A 16,659-nucleotide genomic window follows, 5' to 3' on the forward strand; every position below is an offset into this window, starting at 1 on the left:
TGATGATGATGATGATGATGGAGAATGTACTCGCGCAACCAGCAGCTTCCAAAATACCCAACGAGACGTTACAGATTTGCTTGAAATGATTTCTACTTAAAACACATTTGAAGACAAATGACTATTTGTATTTAGGGAAAGGCTTTTGGCAGGTAATTGCCGCTTCTACGGACTGCGAGGATAAAGCGGTTTATGTGCAAGTAAACGACGTTCACTGGAACAGGTTCTGAAGTTGATTTTCCTTCATATAAATACAAGATAAGACGAGACTGAACAGGGGCTGCAGATTTTAGCCTGGGAGGAACATTTTTAAAGGAAAAAAGAAATGCAAGTAGCCCAATGACCCAGCTCAAAATCTTCTGTTAAAGGGACACTACCCTGAGCAAGTGATTATTAAAAAAACAAATAAATAATGCTTTGCAGGACTCCATCCATTGCATCTCCCCATTGGCCCTTGTAAAGTTCTTCTCCTCCGCAGACCAATGAGCTTTGGTGGAAATATCTGCACACCTACATAAACCGATGCGCATAGCGACACCAAATCATGGATCGCGGGAGGAGACGGGGCTTGATGACCTAATCCTCATCATCTGTGCCCCCCCTGCTGTGCAATGTCGTGAATCGTTCCACTTCTCTTGTTCTAGATGTAGTATACGTTCTTGTTCCACTTGTATAGACCACTGCACAGTACTACTTCTCTTGTTCTGTGTACTGGAGGTAATTCTAAATACAGTATATATTCTTATTCTGCATGTATTGAAAACTGCACAGACCATTTATCTTCTGTTTGCTGGATTTAATTATCTGTATATTTCCGTATTTAACATGTGTACACTGCTAAAATGCACAGTACCACTTCTCTAGTGCTGTTTTGAATGTAATTCTCAGTATCTCCTTATAATCTGTAGGTATATCCATCTGCTTAGTACAATTTCTCTAGTCCTCTGTTTTCAATGTAATTCTCATTATCTCCTAATAGTCTCTACGTACATACAGCTGCACAGTACCACTTCTCTTGTGCTGGATGCAATGCTCTGTATATTTCCCTATTTAACATATACACAGCGGCACAGTACCACTTCCCTGGTTCTGCTTGCTGTGTGCCAGAACTGCTCTGTGAGTGTGATATGTGTAGATTCCCCAGCACAGGCTCCCTGGACGAGGAATGGTGAATAATTCAGCGTCTCCTGATGACGCCATCGTTAATTTGCTCTTCTATTTCATGCAGCGACTCTGGGGACTGTCCAGGACGTGAACAACTGCTCGAGATTAGTCAACAGCGCAGTGAAGCGGCGATAATCTTAAATTGCTATTTAAAAAGGTGAATTAATAAGGCAAATTCAATTTCTCAAGTGTAAAATGTTTACATGTAATTGAACCGTTAATTAAAAAATGGCCTCTTATGGCTGTAATCTCCACTGCCCTCTGGTCGCCGCAGGCTATCTGCATTCCGAGGGCAGCAAGGTCCCACTGGATCTAATTTACATTCATTATAGAAAAGGGGAACAGTCATTACAGCACAGAAGAGGTTGGGAATTTCTGCGGTTGCTGAACTACAACACCAGACATATCTAGGCACTGACGGGATGGTGAGAGTAGTAGTTAAGTTTTTTTATGGACCCTTAGGGCATTGCGCTAAACGCCAGTGCAACAGCAGGTCATATGGGCAGCGCGGTGGCTCAGTGGTTAGCACTTCTGCCTCACAACACTGGGGTCATGAGTTTGTTTCCCAACCATGGCCTTATCTGTGTGGAGTTTGTATGTTCTCCCCGTGTTTGCGTGGGTTTCCTCCGGGTGCTCTGGTTTCCTTCCACACTCCAAAAACATACTGGTAGGTTAATTGGCTGTTATCAAAAATTGACCCTAGTCTCTCTCTCGGTCTGTGTATGTGTAGTAGGAAATTTAGACTGTAAGCTCCAATAGGGCAGGGACTGATGTAAGTGAGTTCTCTGTACAGCGCTGCAAAATCAGTGGCGCTATATAAATAAATGATGATCATATGTGATTTGTGTTTGGTATGTTGTGGTTAAAAAGTGCTTGCCCCTGTGGTTGGGGGGGGGGGGCTATGGAGGATAGGCAGCAAAGTGCAGCAGGCAGCATTGGAAAAACAATACCGCAAGCGCAGTCTGGCCATTGGAAACAGTGGGCATGAGGAACATAATGTACCTCTGAATATAGGCCATGCCCATGACCCACCAACCCTAAACCCGATCTGCCCCATAATGCCCACCGTGCTCACTCCAATAATTCTGGGCAGGTCTCCCTGACGGGCTATTCTCCCACATCCTAGTGAAGCGGGCGGAACGGGGGCTGCGATGACTCAAATTGCTGTGAATTGCAGAATCAGGGCATTGTGCCGTAGGAGTTGGGGACAAAATTATGCCCTTTACCACATTCCACACCCACCCACTTCGCACTTGCACTTCACCTCTCTCGGAGGGAAATAATGGTTATCAAGTGTGATTGGCTTTGCACCCACATACCAGCCAGACCTGCCTATGACGTGATGTTTCCCGGTTACTAGCTCAGCCTTGTACATTAGTCTCCTGCACGGTGGTGCAGATCAGTGTGAATGTCGCCTGAGGGTGTAAGATGGGGGGAGAGGGTCACAAACCGTTCCCTTGATGTGATGTTTCTGTAAGCTTAATGATGCTGGAAAATGTGATGAGGGCGGACTCCTGACCTTCCGAGACGATGAATGGCCGCCGCTCAGAACGGACTGCGCTGCCAGAGGCACCAAACTGAGCGACGTTTCCAAGGATACGGAGCGTATACAGGAAACAACTTGGATATGGATAATTATGGCATCTGGTGTGGAAAATGTCCTGTGTTCTCTGTACACGTAATGAGCGGAGCTACTTCCGGGGTCACCGTCTCTCTGACACTTAGGAGGGACCGAAATTAGTTATTTATACAAATATATTTCCAATGCAAAGCCGATATACATAGATTAAATATAGATATGTCTATTAAATATAGATCAAAGCATCAGGGAATGTTGGCTCCCAATATTGTGTCTTTCATTGGCTGCCTTCTACCTCTACCTAGATATCAATGTGTTACTGTAGTTTATAATGAATGTATTACTGTTTATTTATAAAGTGACGGCATATTACATTGAGGCGATAATAATACAAACAAATTAGGAGCAATGACATGAAACAGACAGTAACGATGATGCTGGACAGATGAGCTTACACTCTTATCAGGTGTGGGGAATAATCGATACATAAGGTAGCAAAACAACAATTGTAGATGGTTGTGGGGAAGTGTGTTGTGACTTCTGCAAGGCAGCCATACTAAATTATTATCCCGAAAAGTCTAGGGGTTAGATTTACTAAGCTGCGGGTTTGAAAAAGTGGAGATGTTGCCTATAGCAACCAATCAGATTCTAGCTGTCATTTTGTAGAAAGTACTAAAAAAATGAAAGCTAGAATCTGATTGGTTGCTATAGGCAACATCTCCACTTTTTCAAACCCGCAGCTTAGTAAATCTAGCCCTAGGAGTCGCCTGAATTTCAGCCATACGCCCAGATTCTGCCTCTGCTCCTGTATAGAGGACGGAAACTGGGTGAATCCATTTTGATATTTCCCGTTAAATGTGAAATTTCTATGGACAAAGGACTAACTGACTCTATTGACCGCATTTCAAAATGTTATTTTCTCTTTTCATGAATAAGGTTCTTCTCCATCACATTTACTCACGTTTGTGTTTCAGAAATTGCACAAAATGTTAACGATAAATTATCATGGACTGGGAATATCTATATCATTTAATCCGTTCTTTCATTCAATTACTCTCTTCCTTGTGTTGCTGGATAATACATGTCTTAATTCATCTAATGTTCTATTTGTATAGAACTACCCTGTAACTAACTGCAATTACATTGACCCCTATGGAAACAATACAAACAGATTCTGCTTCGCTGTTGTTGAGCAGTCTCTGTAATTTTGTTGAGCAGTGTAGCTGTCATGAACGACACAACAATTTGCTAGGGATTGTGGACGTTACGGAGGCGTGAGGCGCTTCGTGCCTCTTACCTCTGTGATATCACTAGTTCCAAGAGAATTGAGAATACCTCCTTCCCGCCCCCCCCATAAGCATGCAGCACGTATAATTTGAGGAAACGTTATCATGTAAAAACTGATTTTGAAATGTTCTGATCTCTGGATGTTTTGAATCTGATTGGTTGTTATCAGCAACACCTCTACTTGATAAATCTACCCCCTTTGTTGTGCAAATATTTGTATTTACCTATTTTTGTATTTTATAGAACAGTTTCATATGAGATGCATAAAAATCAATCGTAACAATGTAATAATATTACTTCTAATAATGTAGTTACAATAACACTATCACCATTACAACAAGTACACCTTAGTGTGACCTCAAGCACAGTTTGATTTACTATTTATCCTATAAATGAATTGTATATGTTTTGTGACATCAGCTCCTGTTCGTACCATCTGAAAGTACACAATCTATTTATGGTAAAAGTAAACCATTTATTTTCTCTTTGAAGCATTGGGAGTTATTCAGACAGTGAGATATAATCCTGGCAGCTACGTGAGATGGAATTAGACTGTTAAAGTGGAACCCTGGAAAATGTCACCGAGCTGCAGGAACTGAAGAAAACGTGTGAAATTCTTGGAAAGAATGAACAGAGGCGATAAAATAATATATAAAAAAAACTAATATACTTATCTGAGAGATATATTTTAGAATTGGCTCAGAGTAGAACGATTTATGGTTTTTTACAGTAAATCCTAAAAGACAATTAAGTTTGCTAGCGGAAAGAAAAGCATTGTTGGCGATGTCCCAGTGAGTTGTCTCTGTGATTTTTGCTTTAGAACATACCTGCCAACCTTTCAAAAGGCAATTCCGGGAGATCCCGGTCAGGGGGCGTGGTTGGAAGGCGGGGCGCGGCTAATCGTCAAAATGCTGTTTTTGTCATGGGGGCGACACCAAAATAATGCAATTCACCGCGAATCACGTCATTTTGATGAGTGAGTTCCATATGCGGAATATTTGTTATCCTGGGAGTCCGGGAGACCTACCCAAATTTTGGGAGTCTCCCAGACATTCCAGGAGAGTTGGCAAGTATGCTTTAAAGAGGGACCTATTGCTTGAGCGGAGGCTGTACCTATCATCATACAATATAATGCATCACTGAGGCGCTTGGTGCCCAAGGGCGTGATTCATTAAGGTACGCAAAACGGACATAAATTGTTTTTTTTGTTCAAAATAAAGCATATAATTCGGGCATCCGCTCCTTGTTGTATAAGGACGTGCGTATCTGAAGATACGTCTAGTGATGAATACGGGTCTAGGTCCGCTCTGCTCTAACAGACACTGCACTGCAGGATATGCCCAATGCATATGTGGGAGATAAAGGCTCATCAGAATGCACAGAAAGCAAAAATAATTGTCTGCTCTTAATATAGGCATTAATGACAAAACATAAAAAAAATTAATAAATGGTCCCCACCCTAATAAAATACATTTATTAGGATATTATTAATGTCTACTGTATATAAAATACATTGTTACAGTTGCTCCTGATTACAAACACATGTTCTAGCTGTATACAAACACATGTTCTAGCTGTATACACAGCCGTCATCACTAGTAATCAGCACCTACACCCGACCTGTAGCTGGTGCAAGAGATAAGGCTGAAAAACACGTACCTGAGAGATGCCCAAAGCTTGAATCAGACGCTGCTGTGTGCGCTCCAGCTCGGCACGTCCTTACTGTACACTGACTACGGGCATATGCCCAATGCCCTCCCCGTTCTGCCACTGAAATTGTAGGCTGTAGTAGGGTCTTTTGTGCTGGAAGATGAATTGGATGTTGCTGCATTCTCTGGTGAATGGTCCGGTTCTGGGAATGTACAGAGCGATTGTACACAGAATGCGGCACAGATCCGTATTTACATCCTTAATAATCAGGCCCCAAATGTTTAGGAAGCCGGTGTTGTATGTAGGTGACATGTAGCAGCCAGATAACAGAACCATCTTATCCTTTTACTGTAGATTAAGTGACAGTCTTCATTTCCTGGACGTTCGGCTGATCAGTGACCCTGGAATAGGGTTGAGCGACCTTTTCTGTTCTGTGGAACATTTGCAGCGTTTCAGTTTTGGGCGTAGATTTTGCCCGTAAGAGTTCATGCAGAATCGCCATTAACAGCCTGTTCTGCCACAAATCTTAATTGATGCAAACTTTTGCCGCAATCTCGCTCATCTCTACTGGTACTTTAAGGGGGTATTTAGGAAAAACTATACAGCATAAGTAAGACCCAAAGCTTTGAATATCTGGAGCTTCTCAGAATTGAGCCAGACCCTGTAGACTCAGCGGAGTAAACCCAACGCGTTTTGCTGCATGTCTGCATCACGTACAGTACATGGATTCTGCACAATACTTTTAATTGAAATCCCCTAGAACATGATGCACAATGGAATATAAAAGCCTATAATGCCGATATACAATATTCTTTCTTCCTATAAAATGTCATGCACTATATTTTCTTTAAAATAATTATTTGTGATCGCCCTAAATGCTATTGATGAATAGCACTTAATGCATTGATCCAGGTTTAAATAGAAAAGCAATGGCCGTATATTCCAATAACCCTGGACGTTTTACTTTGCCTGACATTGTTCTATTTAATATAGATTTCCAGTTCTCTGCCACAGGCCTGTGTTTGTTTTGTTGTGAAGGTGAAAAATGATCGGTTGGCTGAAGTTATTAGAATTATAATGTATTGTATGATCAATCAGTAATGTGCTGTGACAGCCCCGCGTGTGCAGTGTACCCTGCACCGTGTCCAGCAGCTCTCAGTGCTGTGACTCACAGTACCCGACTCCATTTATCAGGAGGACGGAAAGTCAGTTCCTGCACTGAGATCCCCCTCCTCCTGTTCTTGCACCAAAATTTCCCTCCCCCTGTTCCTGCACTGAGATCCCCCCTGCAATTCCTGCACTGAGATTCCCCCCACCCTCTTCTGTTCCTGCACTGAGATCCCCCTCACCCTCTTCTGTTCCTGCACTGAGATCCCCCCCACCCTCACCCTCTTCTGTTCCTGCACTGAGATCCCCCCCACCCTCACCCTCTTCTGTTCCTGCACTGAGATCCCCCCCACCCTCACCCTCTTCTGTTCCTGCACTGAGATCCCCCCCACCCTCACCCTCTTCTGTTCCTGCACTGAGATCCCCCCCACCCTCACCCTCTTCTGTTCCTGCACTGAGATCCCCCCCACACCCTCTTCTGTTCCTGCACTGAGATCCCCCCCCCACACCCTCTTCTGTTCCTGCACTGAGATCCCCCCACACCCTCTTCTGTTCCTGCACTGAGATCCCCCCACACCCTCTTCTGTTCCTGCACTGAGATCCCCCCACACCCTCTTCTGTTCCTGCACTGAGATCCCCCCACACCCTCTTCTGTTCCTGCACTGAGATCCCCCCCCCACACCCTCTTCTGTTCCTGCACTGAGATCCCCCCCACACCCTCTTCTGTTCCTGCACTGAGATCCCCCCACACCCTCTTCTGTTCCTGCACTGAGATCCCCCCACACCCTCTTCTGTTCCTGCACTGAGATCCCCCCACACCCTCTTCTGTTCCTGCACTTAGATCCCCCCACACCCTCTTCTGTTCCTGCACTGAGATCCCCCCCACCCTCTTCTGTTCCTGCACTGAGATCCCCCCCCCACCCTCTTCTGTTCCTGCACTGAGATCCCCCCCACCCTCTTCTGTTCCTGCACTGATATCCCCCCCACCCTCTTCTGTTCCTGCACTGAGATCCCCCCACCCTCTTCTGTTCCTGCACTGAGATCCCCCCCCACCCTCTTCTGTTCCTGCACTGAGATCCCCCCCACCCTCTTCTGTTCCTGCACTGATATCCCCCCCACCCTCTTCTGTTCCTGCACTGAGATCCCCCCCCCCCACCCTTTTCTGGTTCTGCACTGAGATCCCCCCCACCCTCTTCTGTTCCTGCGCTGAGATCCCCCCCCACCCTCTTCTGTTCCTGCGCTGAGATCCCCCCCACCCTCTTCTGGTCCTGCGCTGAGATCCCCCCCACCCTCTTCTGGTCCTGCGCTGAGATCCCCCCCACCCTCTTCTGCTCCTACTGAGATCCCCCCCACCCTCTTCTGCTCCTACGCTGAGATCCCCCCCACCCTCTTCTGGTCCTGCGCTGAGATCCCCCCCACCCTCTTCTGGTCCTGCGCTGAGATCCCCCCCACCCTCTTCTGGTCCTGCGCTGAGATCCCCCCCACCCTCTTCTGCTCCTACGCTGAGATCCCCCAAATCCTGGTCCCTCAAACATACTGAATGCTCAGAACTTCCTAGTATGTTCATATTACTTTAACAACCTGTGAACAATTCCTACAAGTGATCTACCACACTTTGTACCTATCCTCGCTCTCAATCAAACCAAACTCACTACTTAGTGTAACCCGGCCAGTAACTTGCATGAGCACAGACTCTCTCTCTTGCAGCGGCAGTATAATATTTTACTCCCCCCCCTCTCTTGTAATATATAATCCAGACATAATGAGTCCTGTAATAACTGCTGGATATTTATACCTATAATCCCCGGTCTGCAGGTGTCCTGATAGTGATGGCAGCGTAGACAGAATACATATATATCAGCCTCAGTCATCTTGATATGTCAATTCCTGAACACAGGGACTGTAATCCCCTCAGCAAATCCTCATCAGAAAATAATTTCTGTCTAAGCGATCTCTGTGATGACTTTGTGGCTTTACCAGTCCGATCACACGTCCAGGATTAACCTGCAACGTTTATTTCATGGGCCACCAGCTCTGATAATACAACTTGTCCTGAGAAGGGAAAAGATCCGGGAATCGATATCCCCGGGATATTCCCTCAGTTTACGGCCAGATAATAAGTGATCACGTTGCTGGTGGCTGGAGGAGGGGGCTGGGTATATATTTATGTATGAGGGGGGGGGGGGGACATTTATAATAACGTTCAATCTGAATGTACAAATTGTAGACTCCAGTTCATCAGAATCCTATAATGAAGAGACCTTAGTTATAGACATTTGGGGAAATCACACTTTAAACATTTGTGTAATTGTTGCCTCTGCAGCTTTTCTTGCTCACATTAAAGAATTTGTAACGTTTCACTTTGGCGCAAACAATCAGCGTCCGCAAATCTGACCCTGTAACAAAGTAACCAGAGCTGTCTGTGTGAATAGGGAGATAGGACTGATGTACGAGGCTCTTGTAGAATCGCCGTAAAGCCGCCTATAAGTCAAACTCCATAAAAACGGATTTGGAAACTTAACTTGACGCTTTGTTTTTGTGACATTGGTTTCATGACATTATATTTGTAACCAGGGTGATCCTTCTTCTTATGATGGCGATTGTGTGACCTGGGGACTGGCCAAAGTTGGAAGTGTAGCCAATCACTGAAGATTGTTGCATCTTACGCTTTGGGGAACAGATCTTTTAATGCACTTATTTATATGCAGTTATTTTCCTATTAAATGTATTGTCCACAAGTCATTGTGTGCGAGACATTGTTACTTTTCTGCTCTGTACAACAAGACTCAGCTTTTGCCCTTGTTCCTGTAGGTTCTGTGTCCGCAGTCTCCCCTGCTCTCATTGTGTCCCAGCCCTGGAAACCACAGAGCCACTTGTCAGTGATTATTTAATTTATTTAGTCTCCGCCTCTCGTTCGGTGCTTTCAGGGGAAGTGATTCCTCTATTGTGCCGTCCACAATAGCATTAGGGATTGGAAGCATGTGTCAGTTTGAGGAGGGTTTTATTAAACCAGTCCGGGGACATGGCTGTGAATTAGGTGGAGATATTACTATTCAGCGGAGGGAAGGAGAGGAGGGGGGGGGGGCGGTCGGTACACACATCATCATCATCTGTTTCTATAGCGCCACTAATTCCGCAGCACTGTACAGAGAACTCACTCACATCAGTCCCTGTCCTATTGGAGCTTACAGTCTAAATTCCCTAATATAGACACACAGACCGAGAGAGACTAAGGGCAATTTTGATAGCAGCCAATTAACCTACTAGTATGTTTTTGGAGTGTGGGGGGAAACTGGAGCACCTGGAGGAAACCCACACAAACACGGGGAGAACATACAAACTCCACACAGATAAGGCCATGGTCGGGAATTGAACTCATGACCCCAGTGCTGTGAGGCAGAAGTGCTAATCACTAAGTCTCTCCCTCTCCCTCTCTCTCTCTCATTTTTTTACAAGTGTCCATTTAATATACTTTAAACATCCTCATCCTGGGTGGCAAATAGACGGCTGGTGGGAAACCGAGGGTTAACGCTGAAACTGATGCAAAGTTATACAATTCCATTTGGTTACGTGACTTTTCCACTATCAGCATTAAAGTGACGTTTAATCGGCCTTAAGACCATATTGTTGAACAAATAAATTAATAACCATTAAAATCTGTTAAATCCCATTGTTCAGCTTCACCACATAACAACCAGATCTGTCCAATCTGCCCAGCCACTCCCATGACCACATTGAGCAGATCCGATTGTTCAACCAAAGCTGAGTGTTTATAGAGTAAAAAAACAGGGAATGAAAGTTCTGTGTAATTGATACATAAAACTTCTATTAAAGGTGGAAGAGCACAGGGCAGGGATAAAACTCTCTAGTAATTACTTTGCCAGAGCTCCGTTACATTGCCATTTGACAGTTAATTACTTAATGTGCTTATTGTAATTAGAAATGGTAATGACGGTACATTAGCGCGCTGAGAATATGTTTACTTTTGTTCAGTGATAAAGCGGTAACGCTTCGGTCCCACTCAGAGGCGCAGTAATATTGTATCAGGGATCAGAGGAAAACTTAAATCGTCTCATAAACTCCCGGAAAGTCGCATAACAATTCCCCGAGGGGCCGTGTTCAGCGCTAATTAAATGTGTCAGTTAGTGCTGAGATTATGCAGACAACAAACAAAGGCAAATGACATTGCTTCCTCAAGTATGACAGGCATTTCATTTTCCCAGGGAAGAAAAGTCGTCAGGTGGCGCTAAACAAACTGCAGGATGTGTCAACTGAACTTTACATTGGTTTCGAAGGGACTTTTATAGCTTTTAAGAGGCCAGAGGCGTAACTACCAACTATCCTGAATTCTTGGCCACAAGATCGTCCTGGGGTAGGATGTAAATGTCGCATGGAGCTCACGTCTTATGCTGGGACAAACTGCAAACGTTTTGCAATGCGGCTCTATTTCCCCTATCTCTTTAGTATTTATAAGAATCATTGCAGACGTTTTGTGGGACCTTATACCCTCAGGGATGTTCCCCCACACCAGTCATTAGATACTGTTATATAGGGTAAAAAGCTGTATTCAAACACCGACCGGTATTGAGGATGTGGGGCTGGGATCAAGTATTTGGATCTAACCTAACCCCAAAGTAAAACGAAGCTGCTAATTTTCTATCCTAAAAGGTGAGAGTGTTTCTGTGCCACCAGCAGAATCCTGATTTATGGTGTTTGGAGACGTACGACCGAGTCCACCTGACTGAGAAAACAATCGATAAGCACTTTCCCTAAATGTCAGAGACTGAAGCAAGTCTATGTAGGAAGGATCCTGCTTATAACACAGCAATGGTTTCAGATATTGGTTCCCAGTGGCGGCTGAAGGGGTTATATCACCACCATGGCGGTGGCGGAGTTGAGTTTTTGAGCAGCAGTTGAGTCTGTTGATCATTGGGGTTTTTTATAAACAAAATGCTTCTGTCAAAAAAAATGAACAATGTATAAAATGAACTTTATTTCAACATTCTGTCCTATAGCCGAGCAGCTAATCTTATATACAATGAGCAGAGCAGGTATGTTTGGTGGTATGCTTAGATTTTACCGCAGAGTTCATCATGATTATTGGTCCTGAGACCCGTTACATGAAATAAGGAAACATAGGTGTGTTAGAGTCGTGTTTCGTTGTGTACAGTGTTACAGTAACACAATGGGACGGCTACTCCTGGATGATACATTATCATACATACATATCAGCCAAAGTGCAAAACAAAAAAATGGACTAAATAAGTCTCACCCCAATTCGTCCATTACTATAACAGTGCCCCTTCCATCTCTCATCTCAAGGGGCTACACCTATATCACTGTCAGAAAATCAGGACTATCTCACTAAAACAGGGATGACTATAGCGTGTACTTGCCAACCTTTTTTGTACCTTCCATTTTGGCGTGTGGGGGTGGGGACGGGACGTGCGACTCTTGTGTTGCCTGTACCCTACACCCCGTGTCGTGCATTGCTGCAATTCATGGCATTATGCCTCGCCTCCGCTAGCATTCGGGAGGGTGCCTGCTTGTCCAGGAGCACTCCCCAAAATTCGGAAGCTTCTCGGACACTGCAGGAGAGGAGGTAAGTATGCTATATAGTGAGGTATGTTATAGGTTGCAGGATGAACCAAAATGCTTAATCTTTGGACCAAGGGGCAAGTGTATGGGGGAGGTGTTTGTGTGACAATGCAATTTGCATAATCCCGCCCCTGCTGTGCAATTCAGTCTTGTAGGGGCGGGGTCATGCCTCAAGGCCCCACCTTCTTCTCAAGCAATAGTCTGTTTCTCGGGGGTGGCCTAGGCTCCCGGGAGCCTGGGAGGACTTCACAAAACTAGAGACTCCCCCGGACGTTCCTGGGGTATAGACAAGTAAACTTACCACGTGATAGGCTGCATTCTATCAATATTGGTGCAGCCAAAAAATTGCCCGCCTCCGCTCCTTGCAGGTGACCAGTGCACTGATAAATTTGGAAACCAGTTTAAATACAAATAACAGCCCCAAACGGCAGAGTGAATGCAAGGGTTAAATTAAATGGACTTTTACTAACCTGTCCTTCAGATATTCCCGGCTGACTGAGGGCTCACGTTCGGCAGAATTGTCTATAACACCCACGTTCCAGCTCGATTTTGACTGTTATGTCTCCTAATGAAAAGCTGATAGAGCGTAATATTGACATCAATCACTTCCTTGTACAATTTGTATTCCTTAACTCCAGCAGAACGGCGCCGTCAGCCGGGGGGACCACACATCAACGCTCTCCACGCATGAAAGTTGAAAGAGAAGACTTTGGGGAAATTAGCAAAATGCAGACTTTATATTTCAATGTGTTTTTTGCATTAAGTAAAGTTTAGCGGAGACAATGTCACAAAGTGTCTCTCCTCCATCAGCCCCCCTGGAGATTGTCCCATCTTGAAAACTAATCTGCAGCGCAGAATATATAACTCTGTGTCGCACTTTAATGAGGACGGGTCCTGGTGAAGCTGAATGACCCCTTTGCTGTACTCGGGGACGCCTCTCTCGCCTCTGAGCTGTGGGGAGGGAGATCTGTACAGACTGTGAATCATTTGATCTGTGTTTGAATTTAGCATCAGTTCCCCATAAAATTTCATGGTCACCTTGGGTGGAATTGTCTGTGGTTTCAAATCACTTAAATATCATTGAATGGTCTGTCGGCCGCACACATAGATTACTTTTGTCGCCACTCGATATGACAAGTGGGAACATTTGCTCCAAATACCTGTTTCAGGGACTGGGCAGGCGGTGCCAGGATGTCATTTTAAATTTAAGTTAAGTAATCCCTTATCCCATCCACTGACAAATCTATTGGTGAAGCAGATTTTACTGCACCCAATGGCGAGTTCTGATGTGCGCATTGTGCGTTGTATGTGCTAAGACCGGGCTAGGGACATTGTATGTCTGTCCGGTACAACGCCAAAGCATTTAGGCGCACACACTGCATCCTGATGGCTTCTTTTTGCTACTTTTAATGCTGATTTGTCAGCGTTCATGGGGTACTTAGCAAATATTGTTTATTCTTTTATTTGTGACATCATGCATTGGGTAGCACGCCAAGGTGTCTTCAACTGTGAGGAGGAACCTTTAGCGGCTCCTAGTGGGAGGAACCATTTGGTGTGGGAGGAGTCTTTCAGTATGGAAGGATCAGCTGAATACAGGCTAGGCGCATAATTCCTCACCCAAGCGCAGAAACAAGATTTTGTCTTGCAAGACGAGCTAAAAACAAGTTCAAAAATAGCATTTTCTCTGATAAAATTTCAAATTTATAATGCGTTATAAACATTCATGAGCCAAGGGTTAAAAAAAGCTTTTAAAAGGTCTTTCTGGGAAGAGAAATACATTTTCGGTGAGATGTGCAGCGATTTATTCCGTATTTCTATTCACTAACAACCAAATTTCATTGAATTTAAAGTCCAGAAATCAATGCGTTTACCCATTTTTTCCCCATCCTTTTTCTCCCAGTAAATTACATATGCTAATCTAACCTTGTTTAGGCTGTAATCACATTAGGGAATTGATACTAGTTCAGCTGTATAATGCAAATATGCAATTTCAGGGAAAGGGTAATCACTAGACGCTGGCTGCTACGCCGTAATTGCTGCATCTGCGGTTTAAAGGTGTAGCTCTATTTAACCACAAGACTTACAGCGCGGGTGTAATAGGCAGGACACGAACAGCCTTGTAATAGCGCCAGGGCCATGGTCTGTACAGCCTATTACAGAAATATAGCTAACTCTAACATTACAATATAATGTAATATAGGATCCAGTGTATTTATAAAGACTTCGTACTTTTTGTTGGTACAAATTTCTATAAACATTTGAAGATTTTTCTGGGTCTCTGTCCAAAAAGACTGTCCTTAGCTTTTACATAAACATTTGAGAGGTATGAATACATTATTCTTAAGTAAAAGTAATCCCTTGTGAATTACTTATGACTGTGGTGGAGGCTATTTTGAGGATGCACCATCATCATCACCATTTATTTATATAGCGCCACAAATTCCATAGCGCTGTACAGAGAACTCACTCACATCAGTCCCTGCCCCATTGGAGCTTACAGTCTAAATTCCCTAATATACACACACAGACAGAGAGAGAGAGACTAGGGTCAATTTGTGAGCAGCCAATTAAACTATCGGTATGTTTTTGGAGTGTGGGAGGAAACCGGAGCACCCGGGGTAAACCCACGCAAACACGGGGAGAACATACAAACTCCATACTTATAAGGCCATGGTCAGGAATCAAGCAGTGCTGTGAGGCAGAAGGGCTAACCACTAAGCCACCATGCAGCCAATCAAATCACATGAAAGCAGTGACATCACTGAGGCAGTGCTTGACCATCTGCATGCCTCAGAGATGAATATAGGTTGTCTTCTCATAAAGGTTGCCTCAACTGTGTGCAGACAGCAAACGCAGATCTCCTGACTAAATCCTATTCATGTTTAGTATGTACCAGCGCCAACATAAAACGCCCAAGTCTGTATTATAGGGCTGATTAGAGTTGGTTGGCAATTTACGTAAGACATGTAGACATACATTGCGTTGTATGGTGAGCAAGACGGATATGCGTCTGTGTCATAGGTCCGACTCGGTTGCGTATACCTGAACACACCCATTAATGTACTTGGCCTATGTTTGAACACCCCCCTCCCCCCCTTACCACCTCTCTATACACAAGTAGTCTTAAGTGTAAGACACGCCTGAGTGTATATCGGGGCTTGTGCATATCTTTGCAAATGCATAGTACGAAAATTTTAATTTTACACAACAAAAAGTTTTGCATCTAAGTCTACATGAGCCCTGATATGAACTTCAGGAGAATAGGAATTTGTCTGCCGCTGTTTCACTGTAAACTTATTTTTTGTTTATTGAAAGCCCTCCCAATTCCTGTGGACTCAGCACGAAGCACCCTTCAAACTAATGCATAATTTAAGCAGTTAAATCTCCAACAGTTCATCCAAAAGAATCGCGATGCCGCCCTTATCCAATATTCATTATTTTGCAGGCTCTCTGCGCAGCACCTTTAAGATTAATACCCAGCATGCTTTGCCAGGTCAGCTAAGGTAAACAATATAAAATATTAATGGAGCTGATCCATTGCTTTCATTGTGATTGGCGGTCACAAAGGATCAAAAGCCTTGGGTCTTATCTAGTAAATTGACAGTTTACAGGATTAAACGCGCTTTGGCAACCTGTGGGTTTTGCTGGCACTTGTAGTTTAGTGGCGAGGTCTAAAGCCATCTTTCTTGGGTTAAAATGAGATGTGTATGTTAAATAAAGGGATAAGTCCAACTAAAATGGGATTTTTACCCAACACCCATTAGTAGTTTTTGGGTCATTGCTCCCAGTGAGCTGATAAAGCCACATTCTCATGTATTATTGGTTAAGCGCAAAACAAGCGTCTCTCGAATGTGAATATGTGACCGATTTAAATGTTAATTCACGGCAGTATGTCTAGAGGACTAAGCTTTATAATTAATTCCCCATGTCCTTGTTTTGCAGAGGCCCCGCAGAAGGCAGAAGAGGTCGTCGAGCCCTTCACAGACTCCTCCCTCTTCGCACACTGGGGTCAGGACCTCAGCCCAGAGAACAGAAGGATCGCCTTAAAACAATTCCAGTACTACGGGTACAACGCTTATCTGAGTGACCGCTTACCGCTGGACAGGTCGCTGCCAGACCTGCGACCGACGGGGTAAGTAACCTGCCCAGAACTTGTTACCCCATACAGTCAAAAGCATTCAAACATGTTAAAGTCTGTCTTACTGTCTATCCCACACTCCCTGTGCTTCATATATCTGTACCGCACTTTTGAAGGGTATTTAGAACATATTATA

The 16,659-nt window shown here is 44.2% G+C and overlaps 1 protein-coding gene across 1 annotated transcript in view; it reads left to right on the plus strand.

Annotated features, from left to right (window-relative positions):
- The window catches only part of GALNT18 (polypeptide N-acetylgalactosaminyltransferase 18), a 226,063-nt gene that overhangs the window by 113,902 nt on the left and 95,502 nt on the right, over window positions 1–16,659 (plus strand). Inside the window, exon 2 of the mRNA XM_075188471.1 lies at window positions 16,328–16,517. Coding sequence (XP_075044572.1) covers window positions 16,328–16,517 — 190 coding nt within the window. The remainder of the gene's footprint in view (window positions 1–16,327; window positions 16,518–16,659) is intronic.

This window comes from Mixophyes fleayi, chromosome 10 (genome assembly GCF_038048845.1).
Source record: "Mixophyes fleayi isolate aMixFle1 chromosome 10, aMixFle1.hap1, whole genome shotgun sequence".
NCBI lineage: Eukaryota > Metazoa > Chordata > Amphibia > Anura > Limnodynastidae > Mixophyes > Mixophyes fleayi.